Source organism: Kogia breviceps, chromosome 5 (assembly GCF_026419965.1).
Source record: "Kogia breviceps isolate mKogBre1 chromosome 5, mKogBre1 haplotype 1, whole genome shotgun sequence".
Classification (NCBI taxonomy): Eukaryota; Metazoa; Chordata; class Mammalia; order Artiodactyla; family Physeteridae; genus Kogia; species Kogia breviceps.
Genome location: NC_081314.1, coordinates 50,280,841 through 50,298,319, shown reverse-complemented (window position 1 = coordinate 50,298,319; position 17,479 = coordinate 50,280,841). Strand labels below are relative to the sequence as shown.

At 33.9% G+C, this 17,479-nt stretch overlaps 1 protein-coding gene across 1 annotated transcript in view; it reads left to right on the top strand.

Moving 5' to 3' along the window:
• BCHE (butyrylcholinesterase) overlaps positions 1-7,405 on the top strand; it is an 81,463-nt gene extending 74,058 nt beyond the window's left edge. Inside the window, exons 3-4 of the mRNA XM_059064917.2 lie at positions 520-686; positions 6,815-7,405. Of these exons, the coding sequence (XP_058920900.1) occupies positions 520-686; positions 6,815-6,939 (292 nt within the window). The 3' untranslated portion in view covers positions 6,940-7,405. The remainder of the gene's footprint in view (positions 1-519; positions 687-6,814) is intronic.
• The last annotated feature ends 10,074 nt before the right edge of the window (positions 7,406-17,479 follow it).

Below are 17,479 nucleotides of genomic sequence, written 5' to 3'. Positions count from 1 at the left end.
GGCAGCATGTTCACTAACCTTTATTGAACTAACTTACTGGGGAATTATTGAAAGATTTTAAATCAATGAACAGATCTATAAGAATGTAAGATCAACTTAAAAATGAGACTGAGGGCAGTTCCCTAGGGTAAAGAGGTTATTGCATATGAAGGAAATGTGTAATCAGTCACAAATTTAAACACATGTTTAAGTGTGAAAAAAATATAAGCATTCTAGAATAGAATATATTTTTCTCCCTGTATGTTAAGCAGAAATATGTGTAATAAGTTCTTTAAATTTTAATTCCTACAATTTTAACTAACATAGTGCTTCAAAGTGCTGAAAACATTCAACCCAGTTCATTTTGCTTGACATCATCAAACAAATCCACAATTTTTCTTTTTCCACAATTTTCCTGACTTTTTAAAAGCTTTAAAAAGGTTTTTGAGAAATATATATATATATATATATATATTTATTTATTTATTTATCTATCATTGATTTCAGTAGAACTATAATACCTCTCTTTAATTTTTTTAGAAATCCAAATGGGACCCCAAACAATAGTACAAGATGGCCTGTCTTCAAAAGCAATGAACAAAAATATTTAACCTTGAATACAGAGTCACCAAGAGTATACACTAAACTACGTGCTCAACAATGCCGATTCTGGACACTATTTTTTCCCAAAGTCTTGGAAATGACAGGTGTGTGTTGTTTTTTGTTTTGTTTTGTTTTGTTTTAGTATTTGGTTAAATAATTGGTTATGGATATGTAAAAGGGGGAAAAGGTAGACTATTCATGGCACAGTGATAATGTTCATCTGGTGACTTTACAATTAATTTATTCCAATGTGTACATTATTTTAACAACCTTCTTCCATCAAGTTTAGATATGTTTTGAGGGCTTACTATATAAGCAGCACCTTAGCAGTTGAATAAAGAAAGCAAAACTAGGAATTTTTCCCTAGAGGAACATGAAACCTAACAGTGGAACTAAAATAGGGCAACTCTCGCTATTCAGCCAATTTTTGTGGAATTAACTAATGGATAAATGAAAAAATAAATATATAAAATAAACAATGTATAATTGTTTATTTTATATATTTATACTCAAAAGAGGCAAAACAAATTTAGTGATACAGATGTAGAGAACAAATGTATGGACACCAAGGGGGGAAGTGGTGGGTGTGTGTGGTGGTGGTGGGATGAATTGGGAGGCTGGGATTGACATATATACACTAATATGTATAGAATAGATAACTCATAAGAAAAAAAAAATTAGTGATAAATAGTAGAACCCTTGATTTCTAAGGGTGAAACAATCTAAAATTTACATATTTAAAAACACAATCCAAATATTTATAAATATTCTAAGCTCAGAGATATTTAAGACCACCTACATACATTACATAATACAATAAAAAAGTAGTAATTTAGTTAACTACTCTTCAGGAAGTGATTACTTAGATTTGTATGAGGAAATACTAGGAAAATTGCTCAGATTATCCTACTATTTCAGAATTCATTGGTAAGAAGATATTTGGCTAAACTTGAATGACCAACATGAATGATCACATTTTCTGTGAGAAAAATGATATACATATACAATTCACTGCCTGTTTTTTTTTTTTTTTTTTTTTAATGTCAGCCATTTATAACTGATGTGGCTCCTCAGGTTTATTTTCTATATTTTTCAAATAAAATTATTTGACTTTCAATCACCAGACACATTGCTAACTAGTTCCTTTATACTTAACCATTCTGTTCATCAGAACATTCCGCAATTTTCAGGCTACATACTAGATATCACAATACAGTAGATGTTTTTAGTTTCTTCTTTAGAGTGGTTAGGGGTTAGTTTCAGGCAAATATGGACATCTCAGAGTTGTATTCGATTGTTTAATATGCCTTTTGATTCTCAAATTTTACTCACCAAAATTATAATTATGGACTCATCTGTTTGGGAAACATTACTGATAGACCAGTTCTCTGTGTATCACTAAATGTTCTGTGGCACAATATATATCAGAGATAGGCTTCTGCATCCCTTGGCAGAACCACAGTGCTGCCCTTGTGTCCTCTGGGTGTGAATAGCAATGAGGTAACACATTTAATCTGCCAAGAGACCAGAAGAGGTACCATTTAACAAATCACAGACTACATATTCTCAATATCGTTACTTAAAATATTTTTAAATGAGAGGGTCATAATTTGAAGGGAAATAAGGTGAGGTGGGGGAAAACTTTAAATGACTAATTTATTATAAACCAAACTGAGTCATTCTGGTTCAAACACATGTGGTCTACTGTGATGTATTTGTTGGTAAAATAAAATTTCAATATCAGCAATTTTTGAAAATGTACTTCAAAATCTCTATCTCTAAATACTCAACTACTATAAAGCAGGTTGAATAAACAAACTCCTACAGTTTTGGCTAGATGCTGCTCCATTCTACAGAAGGCTGAACAACTTTCTAGTGTAAGCAACACTGAGCTGTATGGAAATACCATACCTTGTTCTGGGATACTTCCAGTGTGTCTTGAAAACAATTTTATATTTTAGCACTATTTTTTCAGATAATTCCCCCAAAGGAGTTATATGAAATATATTTAATAAAATTTAAAGTAAATGCATGATATAATTGTTATAACATCAACAATGTATTCATTAATAATAAAAATGTTTACATTTAAACAAACAGAACCAGTTTGAACTGCCATGTTTTTAGTTTTATAAACAAATGATATAAAGGGACTAAAAGATTAAGAAAACATGTTCTTACCATACCTTATATTTTTCAAGGCACAAAACTTCAAATATTTTAATTTTCAATGTTCTGAAAATTGGAGTTATTCAGATGACCTGGGCTGAAGTTTTTATGGAAATATTACTTTTTTTTTAAAAAAAGATAACTTTACAAGTAAAAGGAAATTTCAAAAAATAGTGACTGGATTTCTTAAAAGGAGAAATGTTTACCTCACTCACGATGGAAGCCCAATAGACCTTATAAGTACCATTTGAGCAGTTGTTTACATCTGAGCAATAAATATTCTCAAATAAAATGATCCTTAAGACTCGTTTAAAAACACAAATTCTAGCACTTAACTTTCAGACTATACTTCAGCACACACCTAGGCTGTTATTGCATACACCTGCAAAAAATAAAATACAATATTTGTTTCAACTGTTATCAAATTCAGATTTTTCACTAAGAATATAACTCCACAATATCTCATAATCATTTGAAAAAAGAAAAGGAACTAGAGGAATGAGGCATTCAATGTCAATAAAATCTCAATATTTTTCATTAAAATTGAGAAAGTAAATTTATTTAAAGGAAAAAAATATTTAACCTTCACATCTTCCCAGTAAAAAAAAAGTGTCAGATCCAGTGGTTCCTCCTTTGACCTTTGAATACATCATGAATCAAAGTGTTGAATAAATCATGAACAAAAGTGTTCTTTAGTTGTTGCTTGTTACAACTAAAGAAGACCACATATAAATTTAAGAGCTGAGATACCACTTGGATTGGTCACTTTAGAACCTCATATACTGCTATTTGCTAATCATTTAGCAAGAATGGCAAACAAAAATGAGATAGTGGAAAGGTGGTTTGAAGAAAAAATATCAAGCTAGTTTTGCTGATTTCATATTTGAATTTTCCATTCGTTGTAAAAGCAAAACAAAATGAACAAGTAAAGGCTTTGGGTAACTTGATAATCAAATTAAATGATCTATTTGTTTCACTGTAAAAGTACATGAAGTCTTCAGAAAGCCCAGCCTGAGTTTATCGTAGTTCACTCTACTGTCTCACCATACACCCAAAATAATAACAGGACAACTAGTAAGTTTGTGATCTACTCCATAAAGAATTATGAATCCCTTTGCAATTTTAATAACTGGTTGACAAACAGGAAAATAAGCAAGTAAAGAGGACAGAAGATATTTTAAATGAACTCTCAAAGTACAGGAAATATGTTATTTTTTAATCAAAATGTTCAGCACCATTAAATATCAATGTAATGTCTTCTAACTTCATCTCCAATAACTATTTGGGGTTAACTCACCTCTCTTACGTCCTAACTCCTCAGACTTGGCTAAATAGACTCAGCTCTGGTGAAATACTGCTCACCCTTGTTTAATTGACAAGACAAAAAGTTTCATTATTGTCTCTCTTTCTGTAGGGACGAGACCCTGATTTTCCCCAAAATGAGACACAATGTGGGCAAAACAAAAGTCATCAAAGTCCTGAAAAGTAGTGTCAATATGTTTATGAACTACTGGTATTGATCTAGCTGTGCACTGATTCAATAAAGAGCAAAGTTAGGAATAAATTTTTATAACAAGGGCAGTAAATTCATTTCCAGAGCTCCCCATAGAGCATATAGCTTGATTTCACAATGTAAACACTATCTCATTTATCCCTCATGGCAACACTGCAAAATAGGGCTTACCAACTCCATTTACATTTAGAAAACTAATTTGAAAAGTTAAGAATTTTTTTTTATGTCACTAATATCATAATTGATCAAGCTGGAATTTCAACCCATGTCACTCCAAAGCCTATACTGATATTCTTTTCTTTATTTCACACTGCAGCACCCTGTTAACTACAAAACAAATAGATCTACATCTCACCGATGATGATAAATCTATAGCCACTTACGTAGTGTTCCACTTTTGGAGGAAGAAGGAGGGGGAGGAGAAAAACTTCTAATTTTGGTTTTGACTTATGACAAAGGACTCAGGTTTTTTATTTTCGTTTTATTATGGTATATTCAGTTCCTTTGGATACTGTTAGAAAATAATTAAATGTTTTGAACTTTATTGTCTCAATCAATGTCCAGTACTTCTACAGTAAAAATGTACTCAGGTTTACAGAGCATTTGTGCACTAAAAAGTAAACAATTTTATTTTTTAATTTTATTTTATTTATTTATTTTTTTTTGTGGTACGCGGGCCTATCACTGTTGTGGCCTCTCCCATTGCGGAGCGCAGGCTCAGCGGCCATGGCTCACGGGCCCAGCTGCTCTGCGGCATGTGGGATCTTCCCGGAGCGGGGCACGAACCCGTGTCCCCTGCATCGGCAGGCGGATTCTCAACCACTGCGCCACCAGGGAAGCCCAAAGTAAACTATTTTAATAACTAAATTGTATAGATATTTGATTATGACACATAAGGAAATAAATTTATATTTATATGAGTCAATGGATTTGGTATCATTCAATTAAGAGGAAATGAAAATCAGATATAAGACCTTTTCTCTAAATATTAAAGTTCATGGTCTAAATGCTAAATTACCAGTCATTTATTTGTTATATTAAAATTTTTGTTTTTTCAGAATTTTAGAGTCCTTATTTTGTGTAAATAACATTTAAAACAGCATTTAATTATCATAAAAAAGAACATAAAAGTGGATCACTTGGTATGATATTTAACATCTTTCTTCCACATTTAATGGTTTTGACTCCTTAGAAAAATTCTTTTATTCACAAAAAATTATAGCCATTGACTTTTAAAAGGCATTTTACATAAAAATAGGACATTTTTGTATAAATTCTTAAATATTTATCCAATGTCCAAGCATTGTGAACATTTGTGACCTAAATATATCTTAAATTACAAGGGATCTCTTAATGGCTGTACAAATGTTTTAAATATTTGATTTTCATATAAACTAAAAACAAATCACTGAATGTGCTCCATTGTTGATAACATGAGTGAAGGCACTTTTTCATATACATTATAATGTAGTATGTGACCACATGAACTTTCTTCTCCAAATTAACATCCTACAAAGTTATAATTTTAGAAAATTCCTAACTGAAAAGTATACATTAAAAAATTGTCAGTTCTTATTTTCACAATAGCTGAAATCATTTAAAATTTTGTTTTTAATTCAATGACTATAGCTCAGCATCCTAAAAGTTTAAAAAGTAAAAGAACTACAAATGTATAAAATACCTATAGATTTAAATAAACTATCTTCATGCTTTATTATACCTATTTATATTAGGAACATAAATATATGGTTTTAAAAGTTTGTAATTTAAGAGTTTCTATTGTTCACAAACTTTATTCTTTAATATAATACACTTTCAAATAAATCAAGATTTCAAGGTTTTTGTAGTAAATAAACCCTTTTTGATTCATTGCCTCACATTATTTCTGGTATAAACACTCCTCTCCCCTGACACATACATATACTTTGCAAATTGCTGGAGATTTTCTTAATCACCCTTCTAATTTGCAAAGCAATTAATAAACTTCTATCATATAGTACAATAGTTTCAATAAGTTGCTTTCAATGACCAGGCATTGTTTGGAATTAAAATATATTGATATATGATGAGTGTAGAATCTATACAGAATGCCAATTACAAAGTTCTCCTTATGCATTAATAAATATTCATATATAAACATTTTTATCAGAAATAATACTCCACTATATAATTATACATGTAAATGAGATGCATTAAATGAGATTTTTGCTATGCCTAGGAGAGTCAAGAGAAGAATAATATTTATACATCTTCTCAGAAACTAAAGCAAATATATGTAATGTAACATAATTTGACATAATACATGAACTGATTGTTTTGCTTTTATGTTATATATATTTTGTACATATATATTATTTGCATTTTTATATAATATATAAAAATTCAATTAAAATCTTTTCAGGTAGTGAGAGAAGTTGATAATAAATAATGAATAAAACATCGCTGTACAGTGTACTTGGAGAAAAAAGCATCTGCAATCAAAATTATTTTTCAATGAACATAAACAGAGATTAAAATTTAGATGAATACAACTCATTCCATGTTTTACAGGAAATATTGATGAAGCAGAACGAGAATGGAAAGCAGGATTCCATCGGTGGAACAATTACATGATGGACTGGAAAAATCAATTTAATGACTACACTAGCAAGAAAGAAAGCTGTGCAGGTCTCTAATTAATAGATTTACCCTTTATAGAACATTCTTCTTCCTGTAGATCAAGGCAAAAATATCTGAGGCTCTCTTACACACCTGTTAAGAAAGCTATTATATAGCTGAAACAAAAATGCCAGAAGGATAATATCGATTTCTCACATCTTTCACTTAGTATTGTACCTAGCATTTCAAAACCCGAATGGCTAGAACAAGTTTAATTAAATTTCACATTATAAAGTTTCACAATTAATTATATGCATATTAAAACAATTTGTAACTTCAAACTCTCTCTTTCCCGAATAACTTTAAGATTTTTTTTTCCCCTAAGAAGTATCTGTGTTCTTTCTCCAGTCTCAACTTTATTTTCATTGCCACTCATAAAAGGTATCTTTTAAAAATGGAAAAGGTCTTGAAACATTAGATACTATAATTTACAATATTATTTCCTTTAATTAATTTATGCATTTAATGTTAATATGATATATTAAAACAAATAGAAAATAATTGGCTGCTTTGATTTTTTTATATAAAGGCAAGATAACTTATATTTAAGAGAATCTTAAAATAACAGACTTGGTCACTTGGAAACACCTTATGATAGAAACAAAATGTTACTACCAAGAGACAAAATGTAAAAGAATATAATTTTTATATTTTGTATTTTTAAAAATATGTATGCTTGGAGTCCTCATAGTATATTCCTCATTCTTTCAACTCTTTTTTTCCTCACCTCCCCACTCCCCAGCTCTCCTCAAACATGCTCACATGTAAATTACTCTTCCGGTAACCGAAAAATTTTAAAAATGTGGATGAGCAGAAGTCTAAATGAACAATTTCAGAAGTCATGTACCATCTGGAATAAGGGAACCCTTGGCTGGACCCAGAAATGTCAGGATTTTAGTAGAGAAATTGTTCAATTCCAAAAAAGAAATGATTATACTTTCTGCAAACTATATTGTTTTAATAATTTAAAAAATTACAAAGTTTCATTTACTAACTTGAATGACAAGATAACACATCCCATGAATAAATTCACTGTCTTTCACTAAAGGGGAGAAGTCAGGGGATTTTAAATCCCAGGAAAGGGCAATACTGTTGATTATGCTAATTAAGCATTGAAAACTAGCACTCAGGATAAAGTGAGTCTATTGGTCTGTAGACTGTTGGTTAACACAGTCTCGTTATTCACTGGTCATAAGTATGTCTATAGTTAGATCCAATATAGGTCTGCCATCCTCATCAAATTGTCACTCAAAGATCATGGTATTTTATCAAATTCAGCTGATTAAAGAGAGTTGTTATACAAGCCAAGTTAGTTCATTTCAGTGCTGCTGTAAATGGACATTTTGCTTTATATTTCTTCGCTCATCCTGAGATGAAGAAAAAAACCACACAAAGGATAGACAAATTATCTGGCTTTCCATTCTACACCACCATCTTTATTTCAGGTACCATTCTTGTCGGATCTATTATGTTTTCTGAATCACTTGAGCCTCCTTTTTATGTAGAACCCTCTTACATATGAAATAACTGGATGATGCCTGTTCAACAGCATTAAAGACCCTTTAAAAGTTCTCTTAATGAGAGCAATAATGAGGGAAACATAACTAATGTTTGTAGAATACCTGTAACCTCCCTTATATGACAAATCCAGTCATATGAAAAGATCCCATAGACCACTTTGTCCTACCTTGGACAACCAATTGCTTCATTCTTGAATTTTAACTAGAACACCTCTTGACTTACTCTGAAGCTTTTATCCATGAGTTTATTTTGCTTTATTCTGTCTTATCCCTGGTCTGAAATCTCATCATTAGAGTTACCAATTGATGAGACGATAATAAAGCAGTAGGAGTGACAGTGATTTTAGAAGTGAATGCTAACACAAATAACCATGCACACACAACACAAAAACTCATTTATTTCACCAAAAAAAAAAAAAAAAAAAAAAAAGGCTGCTTTCTTCTCCAGACATTGCCCATTTTCTTGGCCTGGTTTAATCCTTTATGGTTACTCTGAAAAGTGAAAAAACCAAATTTCCAAGGAAATTAATTGTCAGTGCCTTGATATTGTGAGATTCATCTCTAGATTTGTAGCTGGGAACTGCTTGCAAAGTGCCATCACACTGTGTAGGTGCTTGTTGATTGAGTGAATGGATGGGAGGATGAGATACAGCCAAGTTCAGTTCCTCTGTGTAGCAGGAAAATTGCACTGTGAATCCTCAGACAGCCAGGAAGAAGCATTAAAAAAGTAGAAGAAAAAGGTTGGGGGCAGGGGTGGAGGAGGAGGAGAACCATCAAATGGACCATCCTAAATACTTGAGAATTTCAGGACAGAGAGGTAATGAGAAAGGGAATTGCAGATATATATAGTAGATAATTTCACATTGGTGTTTGGGTATTTAACTCAGTGATTCTTTTTTTTTTTCTTTTTTTTTGTGGTACGTGGGCCTCTCACTGTTGTGGCCTTTCCCGTTGCAGAGCACAGGCTCCGGATGCGCAGGCTCAGCGGCCATGGCTCATGGGCCCAGCCGCTCCGTGGCATGTGGGATCTTCCCAGACCGGAGCACGAACCCGTGTCCCCTGCATCGGCAGGCGGATTCTCAACCACTGCACTACCAGGGAAGCCCTAACTCAGTGATTCTTAACTTTCAACCTTGACTACACATTAGAATCTCTGGGAGTAGAACCTAGACATCAGTATTTTTAAGTTTCCCAGGTGATTCTGATTTCAGCAAGTGGGGGAATATTCATACCATTTTTTACTCACAAGCAGATAATTATAAAACTTGCAGTTTGGCATGAGAAAGAAATGTACTTGATATTGATATCTGAGGACCTAATTGTTTTTCTCTGAACAAGGAACTGTAACAGATATTACTGAATGTGTAAAATAAATTTGGCATGCACACTTTTTTTCTATGACCTCCACATCAGAAAGTTATCTTTTCAGGATGTCATTTTTACCATAAATATATGCTTTGAGAGGTATGTTTGAAAAATTAGAAAGAGTACATAAAACACATACAATATTTTACAGTGTTTTATGTAACTGCAGTTATTACAGAAGATCATCATTTGGTTTGAGCTAAAACAGAATTTTTTCACTTGACAATAATTAATAATAGTAATTCAGATTCAAGATAAGGAATCAGAACTTTAATTCCCGTTTCCATTGCACTTTTTATGTAAAGAGAATCGACTGTCTTGTGAACTCTCAAAAATATGGATAAATAATCATTCTCTCCAGGCTCAAAAAGAGATGTTGTTAGGGATTAATTACTTAATGATTACTAAACTAGGTAGGTGAGTACTAAGAGTTTTTTTTTTCTCCTCAGAAGAATTTGCAGAAATCTTTTGCTTGAGGTAATTACTATATTACCTTGTTTTTCTGAAGTGAGACCTTCCATTCTGTTTTAGATTTCCTTCAATGGTTCAGGGAGAAAAAGGGGGAAAACTTATCAAAGAAGTCTCTGGATAATAAACTATAAAAATGTATGTAACAGTGTTAAGCATTCTATAATCCTGAAGTGAATATATGAAGAGAATGACCTATCATCTATCTATCTATCTATCTATCATCTATCTATCTATCATCTATCATCTGTCTGTCTATCTATCATCTATCTAGGAGAGCCACTCCCAGTTTTAACCAAAGGGAGGGTTACTAGTATACCTAATATAACCTAGAATATAAATTCAAAGCCATTGCCTTGACCAAGATAGCCTTACTGTTCCCCTCAGCTTGACTAACTTTTAGACAGATTTCTTTCCGGCTGTGGGCCTCTGACCTCCAGTTTCTTAGAGAATTTTCTTCAGAAATATTGCAATTGTAAATTCTTTATCTGTCCCTTTGAAATGTATATAAATCTCCCAGCCTCTTGACCTCTTGCCAGTTTTACTACCCAGGAAATGTCTTTCTCAAGGATCTGGGAACTATTACTTTGAAATTAAACATTATAAGAGATAGTGCCTCCATTTCTCAGTCTGGATGGGAAGGTAGGAGCCTAACTACTTTGGGAGCCAGTTACCAGCCATAGATGGCTTAATCCCAGAAGAAAACATTTCAAACTCTAGGATAACTCTACAAGCTTGACACATCCCACTGGTCAACACTCCCCCAAAGTCCTCCAATTCTTTTTCACTAGCTCACCTCAACATTTAGAAACCTTCACATCTTTTGTTTCAGGGGAGTTGAGTTCAGTCTCTCTCCCCTATTGTAGCAGTCTTATATAAAGTCTTTCTTGACTGTTGAACTTTGTTCAGTGCAATATTTACTTTCACAGCCTAAACCAAAATTCAACACTTCTTAAAGTGCCTAGGGCAGATTCACATTTATATTAATATTCTACTATCAATATCATATCTGGAAAATACAAATGTTTTCTTGCAGCAGATATCCTTCAGAAAGAGTGATTCCCTAGTGAAGAGGGCAGTAAAACTTGAATTTATGAGGTGTTGACTATCTATTTTTTGGTAATTTTTTCTAATATCTTTTGCACTTTAAGCAGATGGTAATTTCCATTCTTGTGTTAATCTCAAGTTTTTGGAATTTTTCATTTTTAGCATTTCTTAATGTTCCATAGTATTTTTTTTTCTTCCCTTCTACATAAAATTTAAATTTTCATGGGCATATTCTTTTCCTGATAGAATGGCTGTAAACAAATGGATTCCCCCATTTTGCATGTAGGATGTTTTTTCTTTTTTTCTTTTCTTTTTCATGAATGCAAAAAAAAAAAAAAAAAAGAAAAAGAAAAGTAATAAAATTAGATACAGATTCTTGTACAGTGGTCTAGGATTCACTGGTGATATAAAGGATTGCATATACATCTATAATGCAAATTTCATTATGCTGTTATGCCTTTGGGAAGAAAAAATAGCATTTTCCCAGAAAAAAAATTTATCATGAAGAATAGCTTAAACTTCAAGAATCCTACTTGCAAGGACCCCTTTGAAGGCACTCTAGGTAATTTTACATTATTTTTCTTAAAGACAGTTACCACAGGAGGAACAAAACTTGGTTTAGTTGTTACTTTTCACCACATCAGTGGAAATGAGTCTTTAGTCTATAGCCCCAGGCACAAAATGACATTTTTAGTCTAAGAGGACTCTCCCCCCAACACCTTTAAAGATATTCTGCTGGTTTTCTTTAGTTGAAATATGCTATCAGTGTATTACAACATTGTAATATGCTAATTTTGAAGTTACTATCTTTGTGCAAGGTAATAAGTGAGTGTAAAACTCAAATGCTAACATCTGCTGTGGCATTTCAATTTTAAACCAAATGTGTGTATAATATTCTCTTTGGTAAGTGAATTAACATTTTCACATAACCATGAAAGATAAAATTTTAATAATCTCCCTTGGAGTTGTCTCTTTGAAGTCATGTGAAAAATATTAAGTGAGAATTCTAACAGAACACTAGTCCTTCTTTTAAGATTTTTCAAGTTTTCAAAGACAGAGAGTGAATACTATGTCCTTCCTCTCAGGTCACCTGGTGTTACAACCAGTTAGAGAGGCAGCAATTTTCTTATCTTAGAATAGAATGAAGGCTACAAAGGAAGGCCTCGAATTCCAGAGCAGCTAAGGTTCTTGATCATTTGTTGGCACTGCTATATGGAATTCTACTTTTTCATGTACATTTTTCTTTCTTTTTTTATGGTGTGTGTGTGTGTGGTACGCGGGCCTCTCACTGCTGTGGCCTCCCCCACCGCGGAGCACAGGCTCCGGACGCGCAGGCTCAGTGGCCATGGCTCACGGGCCCAGCCACTCCGCGGCACGTGGGACCCTCCCGGACCGGGGCACGAACCCGCGTCCCCTGCATCGGCAGGTGGACTCACAACCACTGCGCCACCAGGGAAGCCCTATATTTTTCAATGTCTGAAAAACATTCTAACTTTTTCTGGGGTGTCTTTCAATCATCTTTTCAACCTCTTTTTGACTGTCACTATCCCTTGGAAGAACAAAAATTCCAACTATCCTATGCTAATGTCTTAATGAAAAGTATTTGTTTTATCACATTACATTATCCTTCCAAGACATGTCAGTTTTAGTAAATTGAGTCTGGCTTGGATCCTACCTAAAGAAATTGAGTAGTGGAATGTTTGGGGACACTGTCCCACTTAAATTCAGGCAGAGGGAACAAATGAGAAGGCCCTGGGGAGATCGTCTCACTTACTGTGTTTAGGGAACAGGCAAGAGATCTAAACTGCTGGAGGAAATAGAGGAAGGTGGTAGGAAATGGGGCGGGAAGTGAGGAGAAGGTCAGATAGGAAGCCATCACAGGGCTTTGAGCAGATGAGTAACATAATCATGATCATCCTTTATTTTAGCAGGATCACTCTAGTTCCTTGGAGGCTAGATTATACAAAGGCAAGAATAGGCATAAAGAAAGCTGTTTAATTATTCCAGGCAAGAGAAAAGAATGGCTTGAGCCTAGTTAGTACCTGTCGAGAAGTAAGAGGTATTATATTTATTATATTTCTAAGCCATTGCCAACAAGATTTGCCAAAAGATAGAGAGGAGTAAACAATGATTTTTATAAGATTTTCTGCTTAAATAACTGGTTGAAGGGGTTTATCATATTCTGAGATAGGGAAAGCTGTAAGTCTAAATAGAGAAACAGATCTAAACAGAGAAACAAGAGTTTGGTTCAGGGCATGCTAGGTTTCAGATGCCTATGTGGTCTCTAAGAAAGAAACCAAGAAAACACTTTGTTAAATGAGAGTAGAGTAGTGGGGAGATGTCTAAATTAGAGATATGAATTAAGTTGTTTCCAGCATAAAGATGGTATATAAAACCATAGGACTGAAGATTTCCTAGAGATTGTGTGTAAATCTGGACTGAGCCAAGCCAGCATTCCAGCCCTGAGACTTAATTTGATGTTTAAGTCTGTCAATTTTATAAAGGTCTGTGCTTATTGCCAGACCTTTATAAAATGACTTCCCTATCCTTAAGTTTCTAACCTTGATCCATCTCCCATTCATCTGTAATTCAACAAAATTTTTTCCTCAGGAGAAGTAAACCAAGCCTTTTTATAGTGAGAAAATCTTTTGGTGTCCTCACAAATAAATGATTATTTCATTGAATTTATAATATCACCATTTAAATATATTTTTCTCAACTCCATAGAATTCTCTACAGAATGAAAGTCTAAGAGCAACTAGAGTTTTGTTTTTATGCATATAATCTATATCTTTTGTTTGGGTGCTTGCTAGATTTACACATACATGCAAGCATACTTATAACTCACAGACTAAATAATGGAAGTCCAAAAGACAGCCATTTTCTAATCCTTGGAATTATAACAGTTGCCTTATATTGCATAAAATAATTTTGTAGAAGTGATTAAGTTGAAGATCTTGAGAGAAGTAGATAATATTGGATTATCTAGGTGAGCAGTAAATGCAATAACATGTATCCTTATAAGAGAGAGGCAGAGGGAGATTTGACACACAGAAGAGAAGGCAATGTAACCACAGAGGCAGAGTTTAAAGTGATGCAGCCACAAGCCAAGGAATGCCAGAGGCCACCAAAAGTAGAAGAGACAAAGAACAAATTCTTCCCTGGAGCCTATGGAGGGAAGGTGGCCCTGCTGACACCTTGGTTTTAACACAATGAAACCAATTTCAAATTTCTAATCTCCAGAACTGTGAAAGAATAAATTTCCATTGTTTAAACCATTAAGTTTGTGTTACTATATTATAGCAACCATAAGAAACTAATACATAAAATAAAATTTCACCAAGATATAACTAAGTGTTATTTATCTAACATAATTTTTCCTAGGATTTCAAAGCTACTTTCAATCTGCCAGTTAATATACATCTTAATTTGGTGAAAGTTTTCATGTGTATATCTTTTTGTTATTTCTGCTCTGTCTGCTCTGTTCTCGCCTCCCATAGTCCTATTATACATGAGTCAAATTACCTGAATCTGTCCCCCTTTACCCTCACTTTAATTTTTCTTTATTCCTTTCCTTAGAAATATTCTGATTTGGGAAAATTTCCTTCTGGTGTTTGCTCTTCCTTCCAGATTTGTCTTCTGTAACTAATCCATTATTTTTATTACCACAATTATTTTTATTAAATTTTATATTTTTTGCATTTCATATAGTTTTTCTTATTTCAACTTATTCTCTATAATTCATTGTTACAATTTCATAAGTATAAAAATTCCTTTGATCTTTCAAACATAAATTTTTATATGTTTATAAATACTCTAAAATTTTCTTTTATTTCTGCACTAGCAGAATTTCAAAAGCAGGCTAGCTTTACCTATGGAAAGATAATTCATCCTTTCAGATGAATTATCTTTCCATAGGTCTAACACAGTGTTATGTGATATAAATGTTGAAATAAATTTTGGCAGAAATAGGTGGGGATTGCTGGTCTAGTTCTCCAGATACAGGCAAAGGAAGCAGAGAAAGATTATATTTAATATAATTTTAATTTATTAGTGGGGAAATCCAATATCTGGTAGGTTCTAAGAGGTAATTCTAGTGGAGGGCCCTTCCACAGAAGGGATATTTATCTGGATTCCACTCCAAGATAGTTGTGATAGAGAGAAAACTGCCTTAGCAATGCCCTATTTCAGTTTATTCTTCATTTTCCCTGTTGGCTTTATTTCAGATTTTTTCAGCCTTGCTTGGTAATGGGATATAGCAGTATTCACCTTCAGAGGTCCGTTTGGTCTTTGTCTGGCTCAGTCTTCAGTACTAGGAATATGATTAGTTAAAATGTTAGAGTCTAAATGCTGCTGACCTGCATTTTTAAAGTTTTTTTTTAATTCTAAAAAAGTAAAGGGGTATAGGTTGGAATTATGTGTGACATCTGTGCAGAAATTCCTATGCTGGAAAAAGAAGAAAAAAAAAAAAAAATGACATCCTCAAAACCTGTAAATCAGTGTGTCAGAAATCTTACATCAGAAACTCAAACAGATATATCACTCAAGAACAAATAACTCAGCTATAGTGATATCAACTGATGATCACACTATTGGTATTCATTGTCCTGTAGAAAGGACTACTGAAAATATTTCAAATAATAGTCACAAGAACTGTAAAATTATTTTTACTGGATCACAGCACTAGTTTTCATTTTGAGTAGCACTTCCACCAGTAATTTTTTTTGTTGTAATAGAAGTTCAATAACTGTCAGATATACCTTATATAATATGCCTATATGTTCAGCAGCATTTAAAGACTCCTTCATTTTTCACTGAGATATTTTATTTGATTAAGTCAAGAGGCATGGTGCCGCTAACTCTGAGATGGAATAAATCAACTCACGGCTCGGGCATAGTAAATTCACCAAATGCTTCTTCTTTTTATTGTTTTAAAATAGCACTCAAGGGCTTCCCTAGTGGCACAGTGGTTAAGAATCCACCTGCCAATGTAGGGGACATGGGTTCAAGCCCTGGTCCGGGAAGATCCCACATGCTGCAGAGCAACTAAGCCTGTGCACCACAACTACTGAGACTGCACTCTAGAGCCTGTGAGCCACAACTACTGAGCCCGCGTGCCACAACTACGGAAGCCTGCATGCCTAGAGCCCCTGCTCTGCAACAAGAGAAGCCACAGCAATGAGAGGCCCGCACACCACAATAAAGAGTAGCCCCTGCTCACTGCAACTAGAGAAAGCCCGCATGCAGCAACAAAGACCCAACACAGCCAAAATTAAATAAATTAATTAAAAAAATATCACTCAAGATGAACAAGTGGGGACCACTAAGCTAAGAGATTTTAGATGCCATAATTAAATATCAAAATGTATTTTAAATATGATAATATTTTTCAGTAATAAACTAAGGAAATAACCTAATTCAGTAAGTTCTAAGAAAAATTCTTGCCTCATGCAAAATTTCTGCAACTTCTTGGTCCCAAAACTGAACTCACTGAAATTACAAAACTGAGGCAGGAGATAGATGGGCCCCAGGCTGAGCAGTTGGAGTTTGTCCCCTGTGGACAGATACTCCAAAATAGCAGGAGGGAAGAGAAGCTGAGCCCTGCCCAGATCAGAGACCACATATATCTCATTCTTGAAGTCAAGGAGACCTTCCTGACTGTACATGCACAGAAAAGCTCATTGGAGGTCAAAAGGGAGTGATGTCAACCTACCCATAGGCCTCTTCACTATAATCCATCTTGGCTAAGAGACGTGCACGCACACAGGGAAGGACCCTGAGATATACTAAATATGGACTCAGAACCAGGCAAAGCAAGACGATTGGCCAAAGGAAACCCAGAAGAAATGCCCCATATAAGTGATTCAAACTACCATGAGGGTGAGACCTCTCTCTGAGCTCACCCCTGTGTACTTATTGACATGTACTCTTTTTCCTCCTAATAAACACTTTACTTGTTTCACTCCTTTCCGTCTTTGTGGGAATTCATTTCTACAAAGACGCAGGGCCAGGGCCTTGTCACTTGACTTCAATCTCTGGCTGGGAACTGACATCCTGCTTCAAGCCAATGCAGGCCAAGGTTACCCAAGATCAAAACCAGCACAGGATTTACAGGAAAATGTTAGAATCAAAAGAAAAAAAAAAAAAATCAGGAAAA